The 18,513-nt window shown below is 48.1% G+C and overlaps 1 protein-coding gene, 2 non-coding genes and 1 pseudogene across 5 annotated transcripts; 2 read left to right on the forward strand and 2 right to left on the reverse strand.

Annotated features, from left to right (window-relative positions):
* Positions 1–358: 358 nt before the first annotated feature.
* On the forward strand, positions 359–4,010 carry LOC129355567 (E3 ubiquitin-protein ligase TRIM39-like). 3 transcript variants are annotated; one of them, XM_055025165.1, is made up of 3 exons: positions 511–548; positions 2,082–2,279; positions 2,414–4,010. In XM_055025165.1, exons 2-3 carry the CDS (start codon positions 2,224–2,226, stop codon positions 3,570–3,572), a joined length of 1,215 nt encoding a protein of 404 aa, XP_054881140.1. In that variant the 5' UTR covers positions 511–548; positions 2,082–2,223; the 3' UTR covers positions 3,573–4,010. The 3 variants fall into 3 exon arrangements, with proteins under 3 accessions (XP_054881141.1, XP_054881142.1, XP_054881140.1); XM_055025166.1 differs by lacking the exons at positions 511–548; positions 2,082–2,279 and adding an exon at positions 359–446; XM_055025167.1 differs by lacking the exon at positions 2,082–2,279 and having other exon boundaries at positions 481–548.
* Positions 4,011–4,656: 646 nt separating this feature from the next.
* Positions 4,657–4,728, forward strand: trnae-cuc (transfer RNA glutamic acid (anticodon CUC)). The gene has a single exon. It is a non-coding gene; the product is annotated as a tRNA-Glu (tRNA).
* Positions 4,729–5,135: 407 nt separating this feature from the next.
* Positions 5,136–5,223, reverse strand: trnay-gua (transfer RNA tyrosine (anticodon GUA)). Its single transcript is given in 2 exon segments — positions 5,136–5,171; positions 5,187–5,223. It is a non-coding gene; the product is annotated as a tRNA-Tyr (tRNA).
* Positions 5,224–5,348: 125 nt separating this feature from the next.
* Positions 5,349–17,310, reverse strand: LOC129355553 (E3 ubiquitin-protein ligase DTX4-like; annotated as a pseudogene).
* Positions 17,311–18,513: the final 1,203 nt, after the last annotated feature.

Below are 18,513 nucleotides of genomic sequence, written 5' to 3' on the forward strand. Positions count from 1 at the left end.
GATGTTTGTGTGCTTCAGTTGGTTTTGCTGTTCCAGGGTCTTTCTTTCCCCATGTGAAGGTTTTTCTTCCACTTCTCTTCCTTTGGACCCTCTGAGTTGTCAGACAGGTTTTCCTCTTTTATTGTAAATAGTTTTATTTTGTCAGTAATAAATCATGGTTGCCTATTTGCATGCGTCATGATTTTCTATTTTATCTGCAGTCACTCAGGTTGGACACTGACTCCTCCCACCAAAGTGTTTGTCATGATGTTTGCTGATAATGAAGGAACAAATAGTTCATTTGTTGGATGTTCCAGAGTGAAGAAGTGAAACTCTTTAGTGATTTTAGCTTTTTTCTATTTCGGGCTCCTGGGAACTGGAGCGTTTGATTCCCTGTGAGGAAACGAGGAAACGAGGGAACGAGGAAACGAGGGACCTGAATCAACTTCAGGGAGGAGGAGCTGCAGGTAACAACTGCTTTCACTTTCAGTTTGCTGCTCAGCAGCTGTTCACACGGTTCTGTTGGGTTCTGTTGGGTTCTGTTCTCACAGAGGCTCTGCTGATCGGAGGTGAGTGAAACCCATCTGTTCCCTCAGACTCAGCTGTTCTGTTGGGTTCTGTTTGGTTCTGTTGGGTTCTGTTTGGTTCTTTTTGGTTCTGTTGGGTTCTGTTTGGTTCTGTTCAGTTCTGTTGGGTTCTGTTTGGTTCTGTTGGGTTCTGTTTGGTTCTGTTCCCTCAGACTCAGCTGTTCTGTTTGGTTCTGTTTGGTTCTACTGGGTTCTGTTGGGTTTTGTTTGGTTCTGTTGGGTTCTGTTGCGTTCTGTTTGGTTCTGTTGGGTTCTGTTTGGTTCTGTTCCCTCAGACTCAGCTGTTCTGTTTGGTTCTGTTTGGTTCTACTGGGTTCTGTTCGGTTCTGTTTGGTTCTGTTGGGTTCTGTTGGGTTCTGTTCCCTCAGACTCAGTTGTTCTGTTCGGTTCTGTTGGGTTCTGATTGGTTCTGTTGGGTTTTGTTTGTTTTTTTTTTGGTTCTGTTTGGTTCTGTTAGGTTCTGTTGGGTTCTGTTTGGTTCTGTTCCCTCAGACTCAGCTGTTCTGTTCGGTTCTGTTTGGTTCTGTTGGGTTCTGTTTGGTTCTGTTGGGTTCTGTTGAGTTCTGTTTGGTTCTGTTTGGTTCTGTTCCCTCAAACTCAGCTGTTCTGTTCGGTTCTGTTGGGTTCTGATTGGTTCTGTTGGGTTCTGTTTGTTTTTTTTTGGTTCTGTTGGGTTCTGTTTGGTTCTGTTCAGTTCTGTTGGGTTCTGTTTGGTTCTGTTTGGTTCTGTTGGGTTCTGTTTGGTTCTGTTCCCTCAGACTCAGCTGTTCTGTTCGGTTCTGTTTGGTTCTGTTGGGTTCTGTTTGGTTCTGTTGGGTTCTGTTTGGTTTTGTTGGGTTCTGTTGAGTTCTGTTTGGTTCTGTTGGGTTCTGTTTGGTTCTGTTCCCTCAGACTCAGCTGTTCTGTTCGGTTTCATATGAGTTCAAACATGCTTTGTGTGGAAATGCTGAAATGTTTCAGATGATTATTGATGGGATAACAGCAGCATAAACTACGTTCATTGTTCCATAAATCAGATGGGATCCAGCCCAGATGTTGTTTTCAGAGATCAGCTGCAGTTCCTTCCTCTGATCTGATTGGCTGCTTCCCTCCAGGTGGTTCCACCTCATATCTGCTGTTTTGGATGTTTGTTTTCTGCCTGGTCGATATTTCCTGCAGTGATATGATCTAATGGAGAGGAAGCAGCGACAGACGGAGGAATTTAAACACATAATGAGTAACGTGTTTGTTTTATCTGGACATTTTACTGAGATCAGAGCAAAACGTTTCCTCTGTGAAACTAACAAGACTGAAAGCAAACAGTTTCTGAAAGGAACCCAAACTTTCACTGATTCTACGGGACCTGTAGAAAGTATTCACACCCTTTTTGTTAGTTTTATAAATCAATCATAATCAACTTTTTTTTTTACAGAAACAGCTCTGGACTTTGACTGGAATGTGTTTCACGGCTTTAATTTGACCTTTTGTCTTTACCAACCTGCTGAGAGTTTTATCATCTCCTCTTTCCCATTATAGGTCATGGCAACCCGGTGACCTTTCCGTCACAGTCACTCAGGTTGTGGGACGGCCTGATCCAGCCAGATTTACGCTCTGTTCCTTTCATGTGTCGATGATTTAACTGAACTCCTGACGTCAGTCTCTGCACTCAGCTCTGTGCATGTCTGCGTTCTCTCTGGGTACTCCAGGTTCCTATCGTCTTCTGAAGACTGCCAGGTTCATTAGCTGCCTTCAGGCAGTTGTTGTCAGTCCTGTGTGTCTCTGTGTTGCTGGACGGGTGACCTCTCAGAGCACTGACTAGCGGTGCTGTTGGGTTTCATACATCTCACCTTCTGGCCTTCTCGCCTCAGGTCCCGGCGTGCAGGCATGTCCCAGGCCAGCTGTCTCCTATCTGAGGACCAGTTCCGGTGCTTCATCTGTCAGAATGTCTTCACGGATCCGGTCAGCACACCGTGCGGCCACAACTTCTGCAAGAACTGCGTCACAGAAAACGTGTGTGATGATGTCCCGTTTCAGTGTCCAGTGTGTGAAAAGATGTTCTTCCCGCGACCGGAGCTGGAGGTCAACACTCTGATCGCCGAGCTGCTCGACGAGTTCAGGAGATCAGCTCTGCGCCAGAACGCAGAGGCAGAAATTCCTGGTCCAGTCAGTCGATTCACTATAAGCGCAAAGATTGCCATATTATGTGGTGTGTTTCTCTTACTTATTTCATCCTCTCAAGTCAGTCACAGCCCTGCTCTGACAGGAGAAACTGAAGAGAAGGCAAAGGGAATCATAGAGGACATTTGGACCTTTAGTTCAGCAAAGAGATGCCAGAATGTGACCTGTGGACAGAACCGGACTGCAGTGGGTCTGCTCTCTGCCGCTCAGCTGGAGCAGATCTTCACTCAGGTGATGAAGAAGGAAACTCCCAGGCTGCTGATCCGAGCCGAGCTGATGAGAGCCCAATGCTACGCCGTGGACGTGACTCTTGATCCAAACACCGTTCATCCCAAACTCATCCTGTCGGATGATGGGAAACAAGTGAGCTGTTGTAACCCAGCGGGGAATCTCCCGCATGACCCAAACAGGTTTATGTCTTTTAAATATGTTTTAGGAGAGCAGAGCTTCTCCTCCGGGAGGTTTTACTTTGAGGTCCAGGTGAAGGGAAAGACTAACTGGACTGTAGGAGTGGCCAAAGAGTCCGTCTCCCGGACGGATCGCGTCAGACGGACGCCCCGGTCCGGATTCTGGTCCGTATCTGTGAGGAATCAAAACGAGTTGTTTGGTTTGTCTTCCCCTCCCGTCCCATTATCTCTGAACTCTGGTCTGGAGACGCTGGGGGTGTTTGTGGATTATGAAGAGGGTCTGGTCTTCTTTTATGATGTCCATGCTGCTGCTCTGATCTTCTCCTTCACAGGCTGCTTCTTCACTGAGAGACTCCACCCATTATTTGGTCCGGGTCATAACAAGGATGGGACAAACAGGGCCCCTCTGATCATCACACAGGTCTCCATTGTCCCTCAGTAACGACCCGATAATCCATCTGCTTCCTTTCTCCTGCTTCTCCAAATGGTTTTGGTCTTTGATGATCCACTCTTCACTCAGACCAGCTTCTACCATCCACTGTTACTGAAATGTATTATTTTATGATGAACCTAAATACTGTTCAGTTTTCATGTATTTTTATAACTAACTTAGTGGAAAATATGTCAACTGTAGAGCACAGTGCAGACCAAATAAAGTCAGTGGTGGTAATCCTAAAACATCAGTTCCACAAATGCTGAAAGGCTATGCTATAAATGCTAATGCTAAAATGCTAATATCCTCCATGCATTTCCCTCCACAGGACCAAATCTGTCATCCATCATAATGGTTATGATTGTGGAAGCAGGAACAGATATTTCACTCTTTGTGCATGTAATTCTTGGATTTTTCAGTATTTATTTGGTTGTTGTTCACTTTTCACTTGCTCAATAAAGCTTCACATGAAAAAAAAAAAGAAAATATGATCAGTTTTGTTAAGCTAAAAGTTTACAAGACAGCCAATTCAATTTAGAATGTATCCATAAAAATTAATTTAGGGGAAGCTTGAGACAATAAATTAAAGTATCCTATGAAAAAAATGGCTGACCACAGAGAGTAAAACATAAATTAATAAATTACAAATAAATTGATTGCATTGCTATATGCACAAGAATGTTTTGTATGTTTTTATTTTGTTTGTAAAAGTCCACGGAGTAAAATATCTTTTTTTTTAAAACTTATAGAAAACATAGACAGGAGGGGCTGCAGGGGCTGCAGGTGGTGCTGCAGGATTTTAACCGGAGAAACATCATCTTGTGTTGTTGGGGGAAGGACCGGCCCGGACACTTGGCGAAGGAGACCCCGCGGATACATGACCGCCGCCCCGGAGGACAGCAGCGGTGTTGAATGTGAGATATCAGATGGTTTGGATGCAGATCTCCAAGGTTTCTCCTCTCTCATTCTCTCATCTACCTCGATCCACGTCCCTTATGTCTGTTGCTGGTATACATATTTACATATATGTATAGATCTGCATATTTCTGTGTCTCCAGTATGAATATCGATGATGTGTCAATTCGCTCAGCGGTCCCTGGTGGTCTAGTGGTTAGGATTCGGCGCTCTCACCGCCGCGGCCCGGGTTCGATTCCCGGTCAGGGAACTGTTGTTTTCTCGAAAAACTGTTGTTTTTGTCTATGTGACGAGATCATCGGACGTTCATTTAGCCGTTTTCAAAGTTTCTTCTTAACTATCCTTAAAACGAGCAGCATCAGAAAAGTATTTGATCAAATTAATCCATTGTTTTTTGTTTAAAAATGTTTCTTTCCAGCATTTTTCCATCAAAAGGTCGTTGTTCTTCATTTTAGACAGAGACAGTTTATTGTCATTCCACTGCACATTTAAAAATGTACAAATATAATAAAGAAATGTCGTTGCAAAGCTCCAATAATAAGAAAATAATGAGCATTAATAAAAGTATTAAAAAAACAGAGTGACTGAAACGCGATTAACTTCGGGGATAGATGACCTGCTGCAGTCATTTTAGCAACAAATGACAAAATGCTCGCCTCCTTCGAGCCGGATTCGAACCAGCGACCTAAGGATGCCTGGCAGATGCCTCTACAGTCCTCCGCTCTACCAACTGAGCTATCGAAGGCAGCTGGGAAGCACGGGGTCACCGTGACGTATTTCACGGAGCAACAGTCTGCAGTGACGCTGGCATGACGTCACAGTTGAGTTTTACTTTTATTTCACTGTATGGATACATGACAGGACTCATCATTTAAATTTCATTCGTTCTTTATTTATCTTCTTGTATTAATCATTCATACTCCAGCAATTATTTATGCCATATTTACACTCTTTTTTTGTGTGTTTTTGTTTAACTTTTTCATGCTTTCACATCAGCACCTATGATCACGTCTCTCCTTCCACTACAAGATGCCACCGAAAGTAATCCACACATTTACTGGTGGGGAGAGTTCAGTGGGGATGAGACATGATGGTGGTTTAAACCAATAAAAACAATAAATCACACTATGAAGCTACAGAAGAAGATTAGGGCCACTGAAAAATGAAAACACAATTATGAAATTCACCTCAGAAATCTCAGAACGTTTTCCCCAAATCCTGAGACTAAAATGAGAATCCTAACATCGACGACAAGTTTAAAGTCTAAATTAAACTCAGAATTTTGAGTTCATAGTTGGACTTCTGAGAAAAAAGTAAATGATCTGTTTTTCCAGAGGCTCTAATCTTCTTCCGTATGAATCCCATCTGGCCTCACGCTGCACACGCTCAGAAGAAAAACTCGTGCGTTCGCCAAAGAGCAAGAAAACATTGATGACAAATGGAGGTGATTCTGGAACAGTTTTTAAAGTTCCAGCATCACGACGACAGCATGAACACAGCTGCAGCTTTCAGTTAGAAAAACGTATTACAAGTCACACTCAGATAAAAGTCTACCATGAAATTCCTTTTCCAAAGAAAAGATGCAAATCAGCTTCATTTCTGTACACAGAGAACAAAAGACGCCATATTTGATAATACTGTCTTCACTAGCAGAAGATAACATAAAAAACGGGATAATTAATACAACATAAATGTACAAAATAAGAAAAAAGGCAATTTATTCTATAATAGTGTTAATAAAATGCTACTAAAAAGTAAATATGCAGCTAAAAAATGTATTAAAGACATGAAGAGTGGAGGGAGTACCATCATTAGGACAACCAGCATCAGGTAGACGATGATGACGATGATGATGATGCCCAAATATAACCCGGGATTCTTCTGACCCGGGTCGTTAACAGAACCTCACAGGTTCAAATAGCTGGGATAAAAAGTGCATCTACAAGTGTTCTCATTGGTCGAGCTTAAACATGGCAGCCAATCAGAAGCAGTAGACTATCTGGTGATACAAAGCTGCGTTCAATGTACCTCGGAGAAAAAAGTCAGAATTTCTATCGTACCAGTTTTGACCTTTACTCTGATGAAAATATTTTATCCTCACCAAGATAAAATGAAAAGCTTTTACACTTTTCTGTTGCCAAATAAGGTCATAATTTATAGAAAAATGTCAGAACATTTTTAGTTCCTGGATACTTTTTGTAATGGAGAAAAGCTACTGGATGAAACTATATTTTACACTTTTATAGTAAACAATCAAACGTGACATGAGTGAGGTTCTGACATTGAATGCTAACAGAACCATTCGGACCCTCCTAACCTGGCTGTGAACGCACCGCCAGGTTTGGTGAGTTCACCTCAACACAAGGAAGCATTCAATGACAGTCGGGACAAAACGGCGAGCGTCGGTACCGACTGATATGACTAAGAACAAGAAAAACAAACGTAGTTGTGACCCGGAGGCCCGGTTCTTCCGAATCTTCACAGAACAATCATGAACTCGGCGCTCCAGCCTCTGAATCAAAGCGAAGAATGAAGTGATGAGGAAACGGCGCTTTGCTCCAGCTGCCCACCAGGAGGCGCCACCTCACCACAGCGTAAACAAAGCCAGCCCATCTGTTGGTCCCTCTGAACGAACCACACAAGTTGTTTCACTCTACTGCTATTCTGAACTACATTCATACACCTTCTCTCTCTTCCTCCTCCTCTTCCTCCCTCTCTCCTCTTCTTCCTCCATCCTCTTCCTTCCAGTTTTTGCTGCTTTTTCCCAACTTTTTGTTCGTTCATTCAGTAAAGTTAACTTGTTGCTGTTCTAGATGTTAGTACCCATTCATTCTCACTCTTGTTTAGTACCGAGACCCACAAGCTTCCTCTTCCTCCCCCGTTACCTCCTCTTCCTCCCCTACTGCTCGTTTGATGCGCTGGTTTAAAAAATGTGGAGAAACTTGCATTGAAAGGCTAAGCCAGCGTTATTGTCTCTGAAGAACTCGGTCGCTGTCCTCCTCAAATTCTCCTAAGTGCTGGCAGAGAGTCTTCCTCCTCTTCCTCTCTCACTTCTCTACCAGTGCATCTTCCTCTGTGATGCCCTGAGCTCGGAGCTCCTCCAACACGTTGTCCAGGTGACCCGGGTCGGGGAATCCGTGGCCCGTCAGGTTGGACCCGAACTCCGTCTTATGGTGGACCTGGAAGTGAAGAATGACATCTCGTTGTTAGCGTGGTTAGCACGGTTAGCTCGGGGGTTTGCGCGGACTCGGCACCTCGTTCCAGATGACGGTGTCGGATTCTCCCGTGGTGCTGGACGTTCCGACGGAGAAGATGAGGCGGCGGTCCCACGCCACCAGCAGCAGCCTCAGAACCTGCAGACGGGTCGGAGAGAAGCCGCGTCAGCAGAACCGCTGTTACAATCTCCAATCTGGAGATTCTTTCATTCTTCTGCCTTTCTGTTGTTTCGTTGTTAATTTGTTGTTGTGTGATATTCCACAGCAACATGTCCTGGATGACATCATCAGCTGTTAGCTAGCTCTGCTTTCCTTCTGCTGCTCCTCTTTAAATCTCTTTCTGGCCGTTTGGTTCGAAAGTCAGGCACAGACGTTAGAGTAGGGGATGATCTTTCTTTTGCCTCTGATCTTCTGAGATGCTAATCAGCAGCTTTGTTTCCTTAGTAACGCATCATAAGTACCAGTGTAAATAAAGGCTAACGTTGCAGGTGTTGTTACCTTGCGTCCCTTCTCGCTGTCTGGGAGGTAGCAGTGTCGCGGGAAGCCTCTGGCAGTGAAGGGCTTCCCCGGGTTGGGGTGCTCTGGTCCCTGGAGGAAAAGCTTCCCGTTAGTGTCTGATGGCAGCGCGTTAGCGAGCGGCGTGCGCCGCGGCTCGGTACCTGAATCCCTGGCGGTATGTTGTAGATGATACGGATGCTCTTGCAGTCGGGGTGACCCGGTAAGGAGTGGGGGATGACGTGGTACTCCATCTTCCCGGCTGGCTGGTTGCCGGTCTTCACGCCGTAGATGGTCTTACAGGTGGGACACTGGAGGCTGAGACAGGAAGTCGGGTTATTTTCCTGCTCAGAGACCTTAGGCCTGGTTCTAGGCCTGGTTCTGGACCTGGTACTGGACCTGGTACTGGACTGACCTGCCGTCCTTGTTGCCGTTGTTGTACATTGCCACCAGACACTGGAAGTGGTACTGGTGTCCGCACTGAGCGAGCCGACCCACCGACTCTGCCTTGGAGACGGGTCCAACGCCCGGACCTTTGTACCCGGACGGGCCCCCAAGTGGCTCCATGCAGATGGTGCAGTCCTGGGAGAGACCCACAGAACCGACGTTAGTCTGCAATATCGTCACAGATTCATCAGCTGTGGCAGTCAGAGGCAGGACTCACCTCCTCTGGGGGGCTTTTTACTTTCTGCAGGTATTTCTTCACAACCTCCTCTGGAGTTTTACCTGCAGAAACACAAGAAATGAAGACAGAAAGTGTAAATCAGGCCTTTTAAAGATTTCACATAATTTAATGCAGAGGATTTGAAAAGAACAGACTTCAACAGAAATACCAACACAGCTCATTAAATCACAGTGTCATCAACAAATTCATTAATTTGACTAATTTAATTCCATGAAACATCAGTTTAGACTCTTCACACACAGAGGGTTTGATATCAGGGAGTAAAACTGAATATATTTGGTATCAAACTGATATCAAGCTGATACCGATACTTCGAACAAAATATTTAAAAAACATATTTGCGTGTATTTTTCCTAAATAAACAAACTGCAAAAAAATGATCATTTGAGAGAAAAGTGAAATAAAATTAAGAGATGAGAAACTACAATGCAAAAATAAAACAATGAAACTAAAGTATGGCTGATACCATTATTATCAATCTGATACTGACATCAACATTATTGATCTGCCTACTTCTAATGTATATTATATAAATTGTACACAAGTTTTCTGTTCAATTTGGTGATTTAGACTTTCAGTTGAAGAAACCTGCAAACTTTTCAAACAGTTTTCCTTCCACCTAACTTCCCCCAGAATGTTGAGATGACAGAAACCATTTGAAACGCATCATGGTGACGACGCTGAAGGTAACCTGAGCAGCGGTTGCCAGGTTGGAGCTCACCTTTGCGGACCTGCTTCTTGGTGGTCTTCCTGCAGGAGTGGTTGAAGCCCGGTACCGGCTTGATGTCGCTCTTGCTGACGGGCGGGGGGTGCAGCACCAGCTTGGGCGGCCGGGTCAGGCACACGGGCAGCGCCGCGGCGCTCATCAGGATCCCGGTGATCCCTGAAACAGAGAGCAGAGCGGATTGGATCCGGACCTCGGCTCGCTCTGCGATCAGATGGAACCTGCTGGGCGGTTCTTACCGGCCAACGCGGGGTGGACCGGGCTGGACCCGTTCAGGTTCTTCACCGGCACGGTGGGAACGCTGCGGGAGAAAACACATGGCGGTTAGTGAGGAGCGTTCCCACTGCTCCCAGGCTGGTGCAGGAAACTCACAGACAAACACCGATGATCGTCATTCCCAACATCTAAAACCTGGTTCAGCAGGCGGAGAGCCAGAAACAGACCGGGTCAACCGGACCGATCACCACAGAAACAGAACCGCTCACTCCTCTGACAGAACGACTTCCAGAGCTAATCCTGGGAGTTTCCATCGGCTCAGAGACGGACGTCAGCCAGAGGATTACCTGATCCGTCACCAACACCGTCATCATCCTCTGAGAGCGCCGAGAGCGCATGTAGCACACAGACACACTGGATCACTCTGTGGATCACACTGTGGATCACTCTGTGGATCACTCAGTGGATCACACTGTGGATCATTCTGTGGATCACACACTGGATCACTCTGTGGATCACTTTGTGGATGTGGATCACTCTGTGGATCACTCAGTGGATGTGGATCCCTCTGTGGATCACTCAGTGGATCACTCTATGGATGTGGATCCCTCTGTGGATCACTCAGTGGATCACACTGTGGATCACTCTGTGGATGTGGATCACTCTGTGGATGTGGATCACACTGTGGATCACTCAGTGGATCCCTCTGTGGATCACTTTATGGATCACTGTGGATCACACTGTGGATCACTCTGTGGATCACTCTGTGAATCACACTGTGGATCACACTGTGGATCACTCTGTGGATCACTCTGTGGATCACACTGTGGATCACTCTGTGGATCACTCTGTGGATGTGGATCACTCTGTGAATCACACTGTGGATCACACTGTGGATCACACTGTGGATCACTCTGTGGATCACTCTGTGGATCACTCTGTGGATCACTCTGTGAATCACACTGTGAATCACACTGTGGATCACACTGTGGATCACACTGTGGATCACTCTGTGGATCACTCTGTGGATCACTCTGTGGATCACTCTGTGGATCACTCTGTGAATCACACTGTGGATCACTCTGTGGATCACTCTGTGGATCACTCCACAGACCCAACACGCAGCACACGGTGTGTTGGGTCAGATCTGCATTCCAGGCTACTGGACCGGGTCAGGCTGCTGTGGTGCTGAGTTCAATGTTCCTATGAAACCAAACGGTGCGTTCAATGTTCTTGTAAATGCTCTGTCATCTCGCATTCCCTCTGCGCTTCATAAGCTCATAATAAAAGATGTTGAGAAGGAGACGAACAGCGGGCCCCTCTGCCTGGGGCGACCCCCCCCCCCCCCCCCCACACACACACACACAGCACGGTTTCCTGGGAGAGGCGACCGTTACTGAGGGATGTTGGAACTTTGTCTGTTTAGTTCTGATGTGCAGAAGCAGAGGAACTCTGACAGATTCCTTCAGAACTGGAGGTTCTGCAGCTCTGAACCGGATCAGGATGAATCGCTGAGCTGCATTTGGACTGAGACACCGTCTGGGTTCTGACCCAGCAGCTGGAGCAGAAGTAACTCTGGGTTCTGGTTCGGACCCAGATCCTCTCTGACTCATTAACGGATGATTAGCGGATCAGAACCGACCCTCTCTGCAGCTGCAGCTCCCCCTGCTGGCCTGAAGCTGCAGCCTGTTGCAGAACCAACAGGTGTCTCCATGTTCCCACGGCCCTCCCTCTTTCCCATCATCCCCCTCTGCAGAGCAGGAAACACATCGTTTGCTCCAGGCCAATATTTACTTCTACAGTGTGTGAGAGCGGAGGACAATGTGTGTTAAATGCCTTCACAGCTCTGTGTGTGTGTGTGTGTGTGTGTGTGTGTGTGTGTGTGTGTGTGTGTGTGTGTGTGTGTGTGTGTGTGTGTGTTTGAGCAGTGATGCTGAGTAGAACAGAAACATTGTCTGCTCTCTGTAACCCAGAAATTATTCCCGTCCCTGTCCCATTTCACACACACGTCTCAACAAGCCGTGTACACACACACACACACACACACACACACACACACACACACACACACACACACACACACACACACACACACACACACACACACACACACACACACACCGGACCTTCACATCTGCAGCTTCTGGACTGAATAAGGATGAAGCGATACACTGTGAGGTTTAAAAACACACAAGAGGGGAAAATGTTTGAAAGTTTCCTGAAAGTCTAAACCAATCAGAGGCAGAGTAGGGTGGAAACTCTCCTGTGATTGGCTGTGGGTTCTGCTGCTCAGATAAACAGGATTTAACCAGCAGAGAAAATGAAGCTTCAGCCATAAACAGTCTGAAAATCATCAGCAACTGAATCATCACAGGTCATCAGACATCCTCAGGTTTTCCTCTCATCCCTCTGCTGCTGCTGATTAATGTGCCGAGCGGAGTGGGACTGATCAGACTGATCAGACTGATCAGACTGATCAATAAGTGATCATTCACACCAGGACTGCTTCGTTTGCCTTAATCACTCAATACTGAATATTTTTTGCCTGAGAAGGTGATGACTATAACAAAATCACTAGGTTTGCAACATTGGGGTGAATATTGTTAACCACACTGATCTTAACTGATGCAGATCGACTCCTCATGTATCGTTGGTCAGCCTGTTAGAGGAAACAGGCTCATTTATACCCAGTATCACTCTGACTCCAACCTTCTTCAGGTCACACAGTGTTGGTGCAGTTTGTGCTCCTCCCACTTTTATGAAGTCAAAATGACTTTTAAACTTTCATTAATATCTTCAAACCCAAAGCAGCACAAATAATAATTTTTGCTGCACAAGCCAGCAGTAAGGTGGTCGAGTTTATGGACACGGATTCGAACAGGCGGCCGGTTTATTGGTCCATCTCCTGTCAGGATTGTTCTAGAATCATTGAGGCGCATCAGGGTGTATGAATACATTTGATCTGGTTTTGATTAGAGAAAATCACAATAGGGCGAGGTGTTGGGGTCAACGGGTCACCGATCCATCAGCCATGTTTTTACCCAGGGAGAACCCACAGGTCCACCGGGAGAGCATGCAGAAAGACTCCCAGACCGGGATTCGAACCCGGGACCTTGTATCTGTCCGCCCTGGAGCACAGGTTGCGAGCAGATCCATCGCTGCTGAACACGTTTTATGAAGTCGATTAAATGTGACGCATCAGCGTGGAAAAACATCAGAGGAAGAAAAAGGAAGACGACCAATAGAGACGTGTTTTCAGGACACAGACAGGAGAGGAAGAGTAGGGTCAGAATATAAAGCAGGGCTGGAGGGGGGCGGGCATTGTGCTGCTAATGTGTCCCAGGCCTGGCCCCGCCAACAAAGGTTACTGTGGAGACCAACAATGGGGCTCCGAGGGGCTCCGAGGGGCTCCGAGGGGCTCCGAGGGGCTCCGAGGGGCCCCGGCGGCCAAGAGGAGCCAGGAGGAGAGGGAGGGGCAGGAGGAGAGAGAGGGGCAGGAGGAGAGGGAGGTGCAGGAGGAGAGAGAGGGGCAGGAGGAGAGGGAGGTGCAGGAGGAGGAGAGGGAGGTGCAGGAGGAGAGAGAGAGGGGCAGGAGGAGAGGGAGGTGCAGGAGGAGAGAGAGGGGCAGGAGGAGAGGGAGGTGCAGGAGGAGGAGAGGGAGGTGCAGGAGGAGAGAGAGGGGCAGGAGGAGAAGGAGGTGCAGGAGGAGAGGGAGGTGCAGGAGGAGAGAGAGGGGCAGGAGGAGAGGGAGGTGCAGGAGGAGAGGGAGGTGCAGGAGGAGGAGAGGGAGGTGCAGGAGGAGAAGGAGGCGCAGGAGGAGGAGAGGGAGATGCAGGAGGAGGAGAGGGAGATGCAGGAGGAGGAGAGGGAGATGCAGGAGGAGGAGAGGGAGATGCAGGAGGAGGAGAGGGAGATGCAGGAGGAGGAGAGGGAGATGCAGGAGGAGAGAGGGAGATGCAGGAGAAGGAGAGGGAGGTGCAGGAGGAGGAAAAACAGGAGGAGTAGGAGGAAGAGGCCCAGCTGGAAAATAAAAGCTGCATCCTGCTGACGTCTGACTGTGCTTTGAAACCCAAAACGCATCTCCAGAAAACTGATCAGACCACACACACACACACACACACACACACACACACACACACACACACACACACACACACACACACACACCCAACTGAGAGCAGAATGGGGAGGATTCACACAGCAGCTTCAGGCCCCAAGGTGGTTTGTGACAGGAAGTGGATCGGCTGTGTGACAGGAAGTGGATCGGCTGTGTGACAGGAAGTGGATCGGCTGTGTGACAGGAAGTGGATCGGCTGTGTGACAGGAAGTGGATCGGCTGTGTGACAGGAAGTGGATCTGTTTCCACTCTCAGCTGGTTTCTGACTGAAACAGCCCCCTACTCCAGCTGGTTTCTATCGGACCGATCCGATCCAGACTGAGGAGCCATGTTGTTACATCATGATCTCCCGATGGTGAAGTTCTGGAGCAGAACTAAAAATGTTCAGTCGACTCCTCCAAACCTGTAGGAGGCGCTGTGCATCCAGCATCCAGGTTTGCAGTAAACATCACAACAAAGCACAAGGAGTCTTTGTGTGGAGTCATGATGAAGTCAAGTTAAAATATGGATCATCTTCCTCACACTAGCATCACAAATGAGACATTAAAGCTTCAACAGGATCCTTCCTGTTGAAGCTGATCACCCCCATGAGGAGATGAGATCCATGAGATCCATGAGATCCTTCTCTGGACACATTCTGACGTTCCTCATGGATCCATAACAGATCTGAGGTTCAGGAGGAAGTGCTGACCTTTGAACTCTGCTGCACAAATCCTACACAGACTCAGAGAAATCCAGTGTAGTGGTTACATGTCCAAGGAAGCTGCAGCTGTCTGGACTTTGGTCCAGAACTGGAATGATCCGGGTCGTCTGGTCCCGACCGGCACCATCAGAGGAGTGCAGCTGCATGCTGGGGCCTGCAGCAGGACTGGCTGCTGATCAGGACATGCTGAGGCACAACTAGCATGTCTTATTGCATCACAGAGGGAAATAATCTGCATGATGCAATAACTGCTCAGGTTCATCAACTCCTTCATGTTAAAGGACCAGAGCAGGTAAAACCAACTGCTTCCAGCTTTACGTCGTCTTATAATGCTTGTCCCTCATCAAAAATAAACCTGGAGTGTTACTTTGATTCTTTCATGAAAGAATCATGCTGCCCCCTCGACCAGACCTCGGATAAAGTGGAAGAAAATGGACGACTGAGAAACAATTTAATCTCCACTGAGCCGTTAAAACACCTGGTTGGACATAGCCCGCCCCGTGCAGCTCCCCTACTCAGCTCCTTCAGACTAGCCAGCAGCTATTAGCAAATAGCTGGTGGAACTGCTGAGCTCATTATAGGAGCTGCGTCTCAGAGCAACGCTGGTAAAATCAGAAAAGGGTTAATAAAGGAGCCATGTTTGGACGCCTTCTTGAAGGCGGAGCTTCACAAAGAGCAGGAGCTTTTAAAGAGACAGAGACCCAATTTTAAGGTCTTAAACAAGGAAGAAAAACTTTCTTTTAAGTCATGATACACATAACAACTGATGTTGACATAGTTACTTAATGGTTCTCTCCATGTGGGTGAGAACATGTAAAAATGTCCCTTCAATCATATAAATGTAACTATAATAAAATCTCTACAGGGTTGATACGTCCAAAAGGCTCAGCAAACAGCAAAAACAGCAACAATTAAGAAACACTTTAAATGCCAGAGAAGTCCTCCAGACCACTAGGGGGAGTCTAGAGCAGTTAATATCACTTCCATAAATATGCTGCTGTTGTGCTACATTATAAAACACTAAGAGTGTGAAAAGCTTTTGGTCATTACGGTACAGCATGACATCTCGTCTGTGGTGACAGTCTGAGGTCATTCGGTTTGGTTCTGACTCCCCCTGCTGGTGTGGAGTGAGACTGCAGCGTTTAAACCTGTTGCATTTGTTCCTCCTCTGCTCTGACTCACCCTGAGGCGATGAGCGCTCTGGACTGCGCCATGGCGATCCTCTGCAGCGCCGGCCTGCTCAGCCCGGCCAAGCTGGACCGCTGCGGTAAGGGGGCGTGGCACGCCGCCGTCGACGATGGCGCGCGTTGCGGCTTCATCACCACGGGCGACGGAGAAGGAACCGGGGGGGGGGCGTGGTGACGGCGCTGGCGGGGGTGATCAGCGTGGCGTCGGTACCGGTTCTGTTGCTGAGGAACAGGAGAGCTTGGGCGGAATGGAGGGCGGGTTCTGGTTGGAGGCGGGCGGCTGCGGCGGTTGTGGCGGCGGCAGCGCCGGCGGCGGCGGCCTGCTGGAAGGCGCTGAGAGGCCCATGGAGGAGGCGCCGGCGGTGAGGGCGGCCAGCGACTGGGCGAACAGCTGGGCGTTCCTCCGCGGCGACGCCGTGTTCTTGGTGATGGCCAGGCCGTGCGGCAGCGTCTGGTAGTAGGCGGGGCTCTGCTGCAGGCCCCGCCCCAACGTGGCCGACTTCGACGGGCTGAGCGGGCGCGATGCAGGGGGGCGGAGTTCTTGGGGCGCTGCATGGTTAGAGCCCGCCTGTTCAGAGTCTGGATGGCCGCGGCGCCGCCTCCTGCTCCTCCGGCGCCTCCTGCACCGCTCTTCACGCTCAGGACCAGCATGCACTGCTGGCAGGAACACGGCTGGCCCAGACCCAGAACCGGCAGGCCGCCGTTAGAGGTGACGGGGCCTCCCACCCCCATGCTGGCCCCAGACACCCCGACGCCCAGCAGGGCCCCGTCAGGCCCCCCCCTCCTCCCACCGCGCCTCCTTTGGGGACGGGCAGCGGACCGGACACCAGCGGGTAGGCCAGATCGGCGCGCCGCTGGATCCGCCGGCACCGCTGGCTCTGCCGGTTCACCTGCGGGTCGGAACAAAACCAAAACTTTGTCAGAATCAAGAATCAATTTAATTTACATAATTTAATTGAGATTCTTAAATAACTGTCTTTGCTGGATTCAAGAACATCACTGGAAAGTTGAGTGGAAGGAAAAAACTTTAATTAAAGCAGCTTTGTGAGGACTGGAAAGGGAAGTCCATCAAAGAGTTTGGATGTGTGAAACACAGATATTCAGATCATCAGAGATCCACCAGAACCGGATTCCTATATCAAAAGCAAAAACATTTTAGTCTCCTTTTTTCTAACCTGCTGCTGCAGATATTTATCAAAATCTGAGTCCAAATCACTGCTGCGAGAACCAGATCTGCTCAGTGACCAGGACACTCCCATCACTTCCTGTCTGCTGACCTGCGTCATGTTCTTAAAGTCGATGAGGTAGCAGAAGCCGAGCGGCGTCAGGTCCAGGCAGGTCTGCTGGCGGCTGTGGGCGCTCTCGATGGCGATGGCCACCTCCATGTCGTACGGCGTCCAGGTTCCCGCGTCGTTCTCCCACTCCCACTGCCAGCCCTGACCCGGGGCGGAGGCCGGGTCGTAGAAGGTCCTCCGGACCGGACGGATTTCCTGGAACGGACAAAAGGAAATAACGTTCCTGATGTTGCTTCATCCAGCGATGCGTTTGGACTTCAGAGAAAACATTTCTTTGGGTTTCCTCCGAGTTCTGCTGGGACTGCTCAGACCCAGAGATCAGGTTTCTGCTACAAATGAATGTTTTGTAGGTTTTGTGTCTCAGAAATGCAGAAGGAGACAGAGATGTCAGTATTTGTCCCGAGTCGTGTCCTCTGAGGCCTCATGCATGACTTTCATTAACATAGTTGGCCTGAAGGGAAAACTCCCTGCAGCTCCATGCAGTCACTCTGAGATCACATCACAGAACTTTCATCTGTTCAGCTTTATTCTGCTGTTTCACTCTCAGGCCCAAACAAACAATCCAAGCCAATAAATATCCCTAAACCCCAATAAACCCGACGGAACAATGGCTCTCTGTGGCAGGACGGCGGGGGGACGGCAGCAGGACGGCGGCGGCAGGATGGCGGCGGCAGGACGGCGGCTGGGCGGTGGCAGGACGACAGGATCATAATAACGATCCATAGAAACCAGCAGAACATCAAACGACGACTGAATGATCGATTGTATCGTTTGATATCTGAGCCGACAGTAACAAGCGAGTATCTCCACTCTGTGTGTGTCTGCCTGGTCATGTGACATCATAATGATGCATTTCTACATAAACCCGTTTGTCGCCCTGGGTTTCATTTGCTGGTTGGTGATAGTTAACAGTTTGGTCCAAATTAAAAGTACGTTTTGCTTCAGCTTCGTATCCATGCAGCAAATATGTATTATTCAGGAAGTTCATGCAGGGCCACAGAAAATCAGTCCAGGGCAGCAATTGGGTCCCGGGCCGCAGCTTGGAAACCCCTGGACCGGGGCAGTTACCGTACCGATAACCTCCAACAATAACTGTAAATTATAATCCATAAATATTCTAAAACTAAACGTTGAGACGGCCTCGGTTTTTTCTCCCACTCTTACGATGAAAGAAGAAATAATTAATATCTTAAAAAATATGATTGTAATCAGCTGTACATTCTTCCTAAATTTAAATCACCCTGAGGCTAAATAGCCTCAGGGTGATTTAAATACTTTTTCATCATCATTTTTTATTGATGTGAATCAAAAAATACTAGAAAACCCGGAGCTGAACGTTCACTTCCATGTCTCCTGAACATGCATTTCTATGAATATGAACTTAATTTCTGGAAGACC

This window comes from Poeciliopsis prolifica, unplaced genomic scaffold, assembly GCF_027474105.1.
Source record: "Poeciliopsis prolifica strain line A6 unplaced genomic scaffold, Auburn_PproV2 SCAFFOLD138, whole genome shotgun sequence".
NCBI lineage: Eukaryota > Metazoa > Chordata > Actinopteri > Cyprinodontiformes > Poeciliidae > Poeciliopsis > Poeciliopsis prolifica.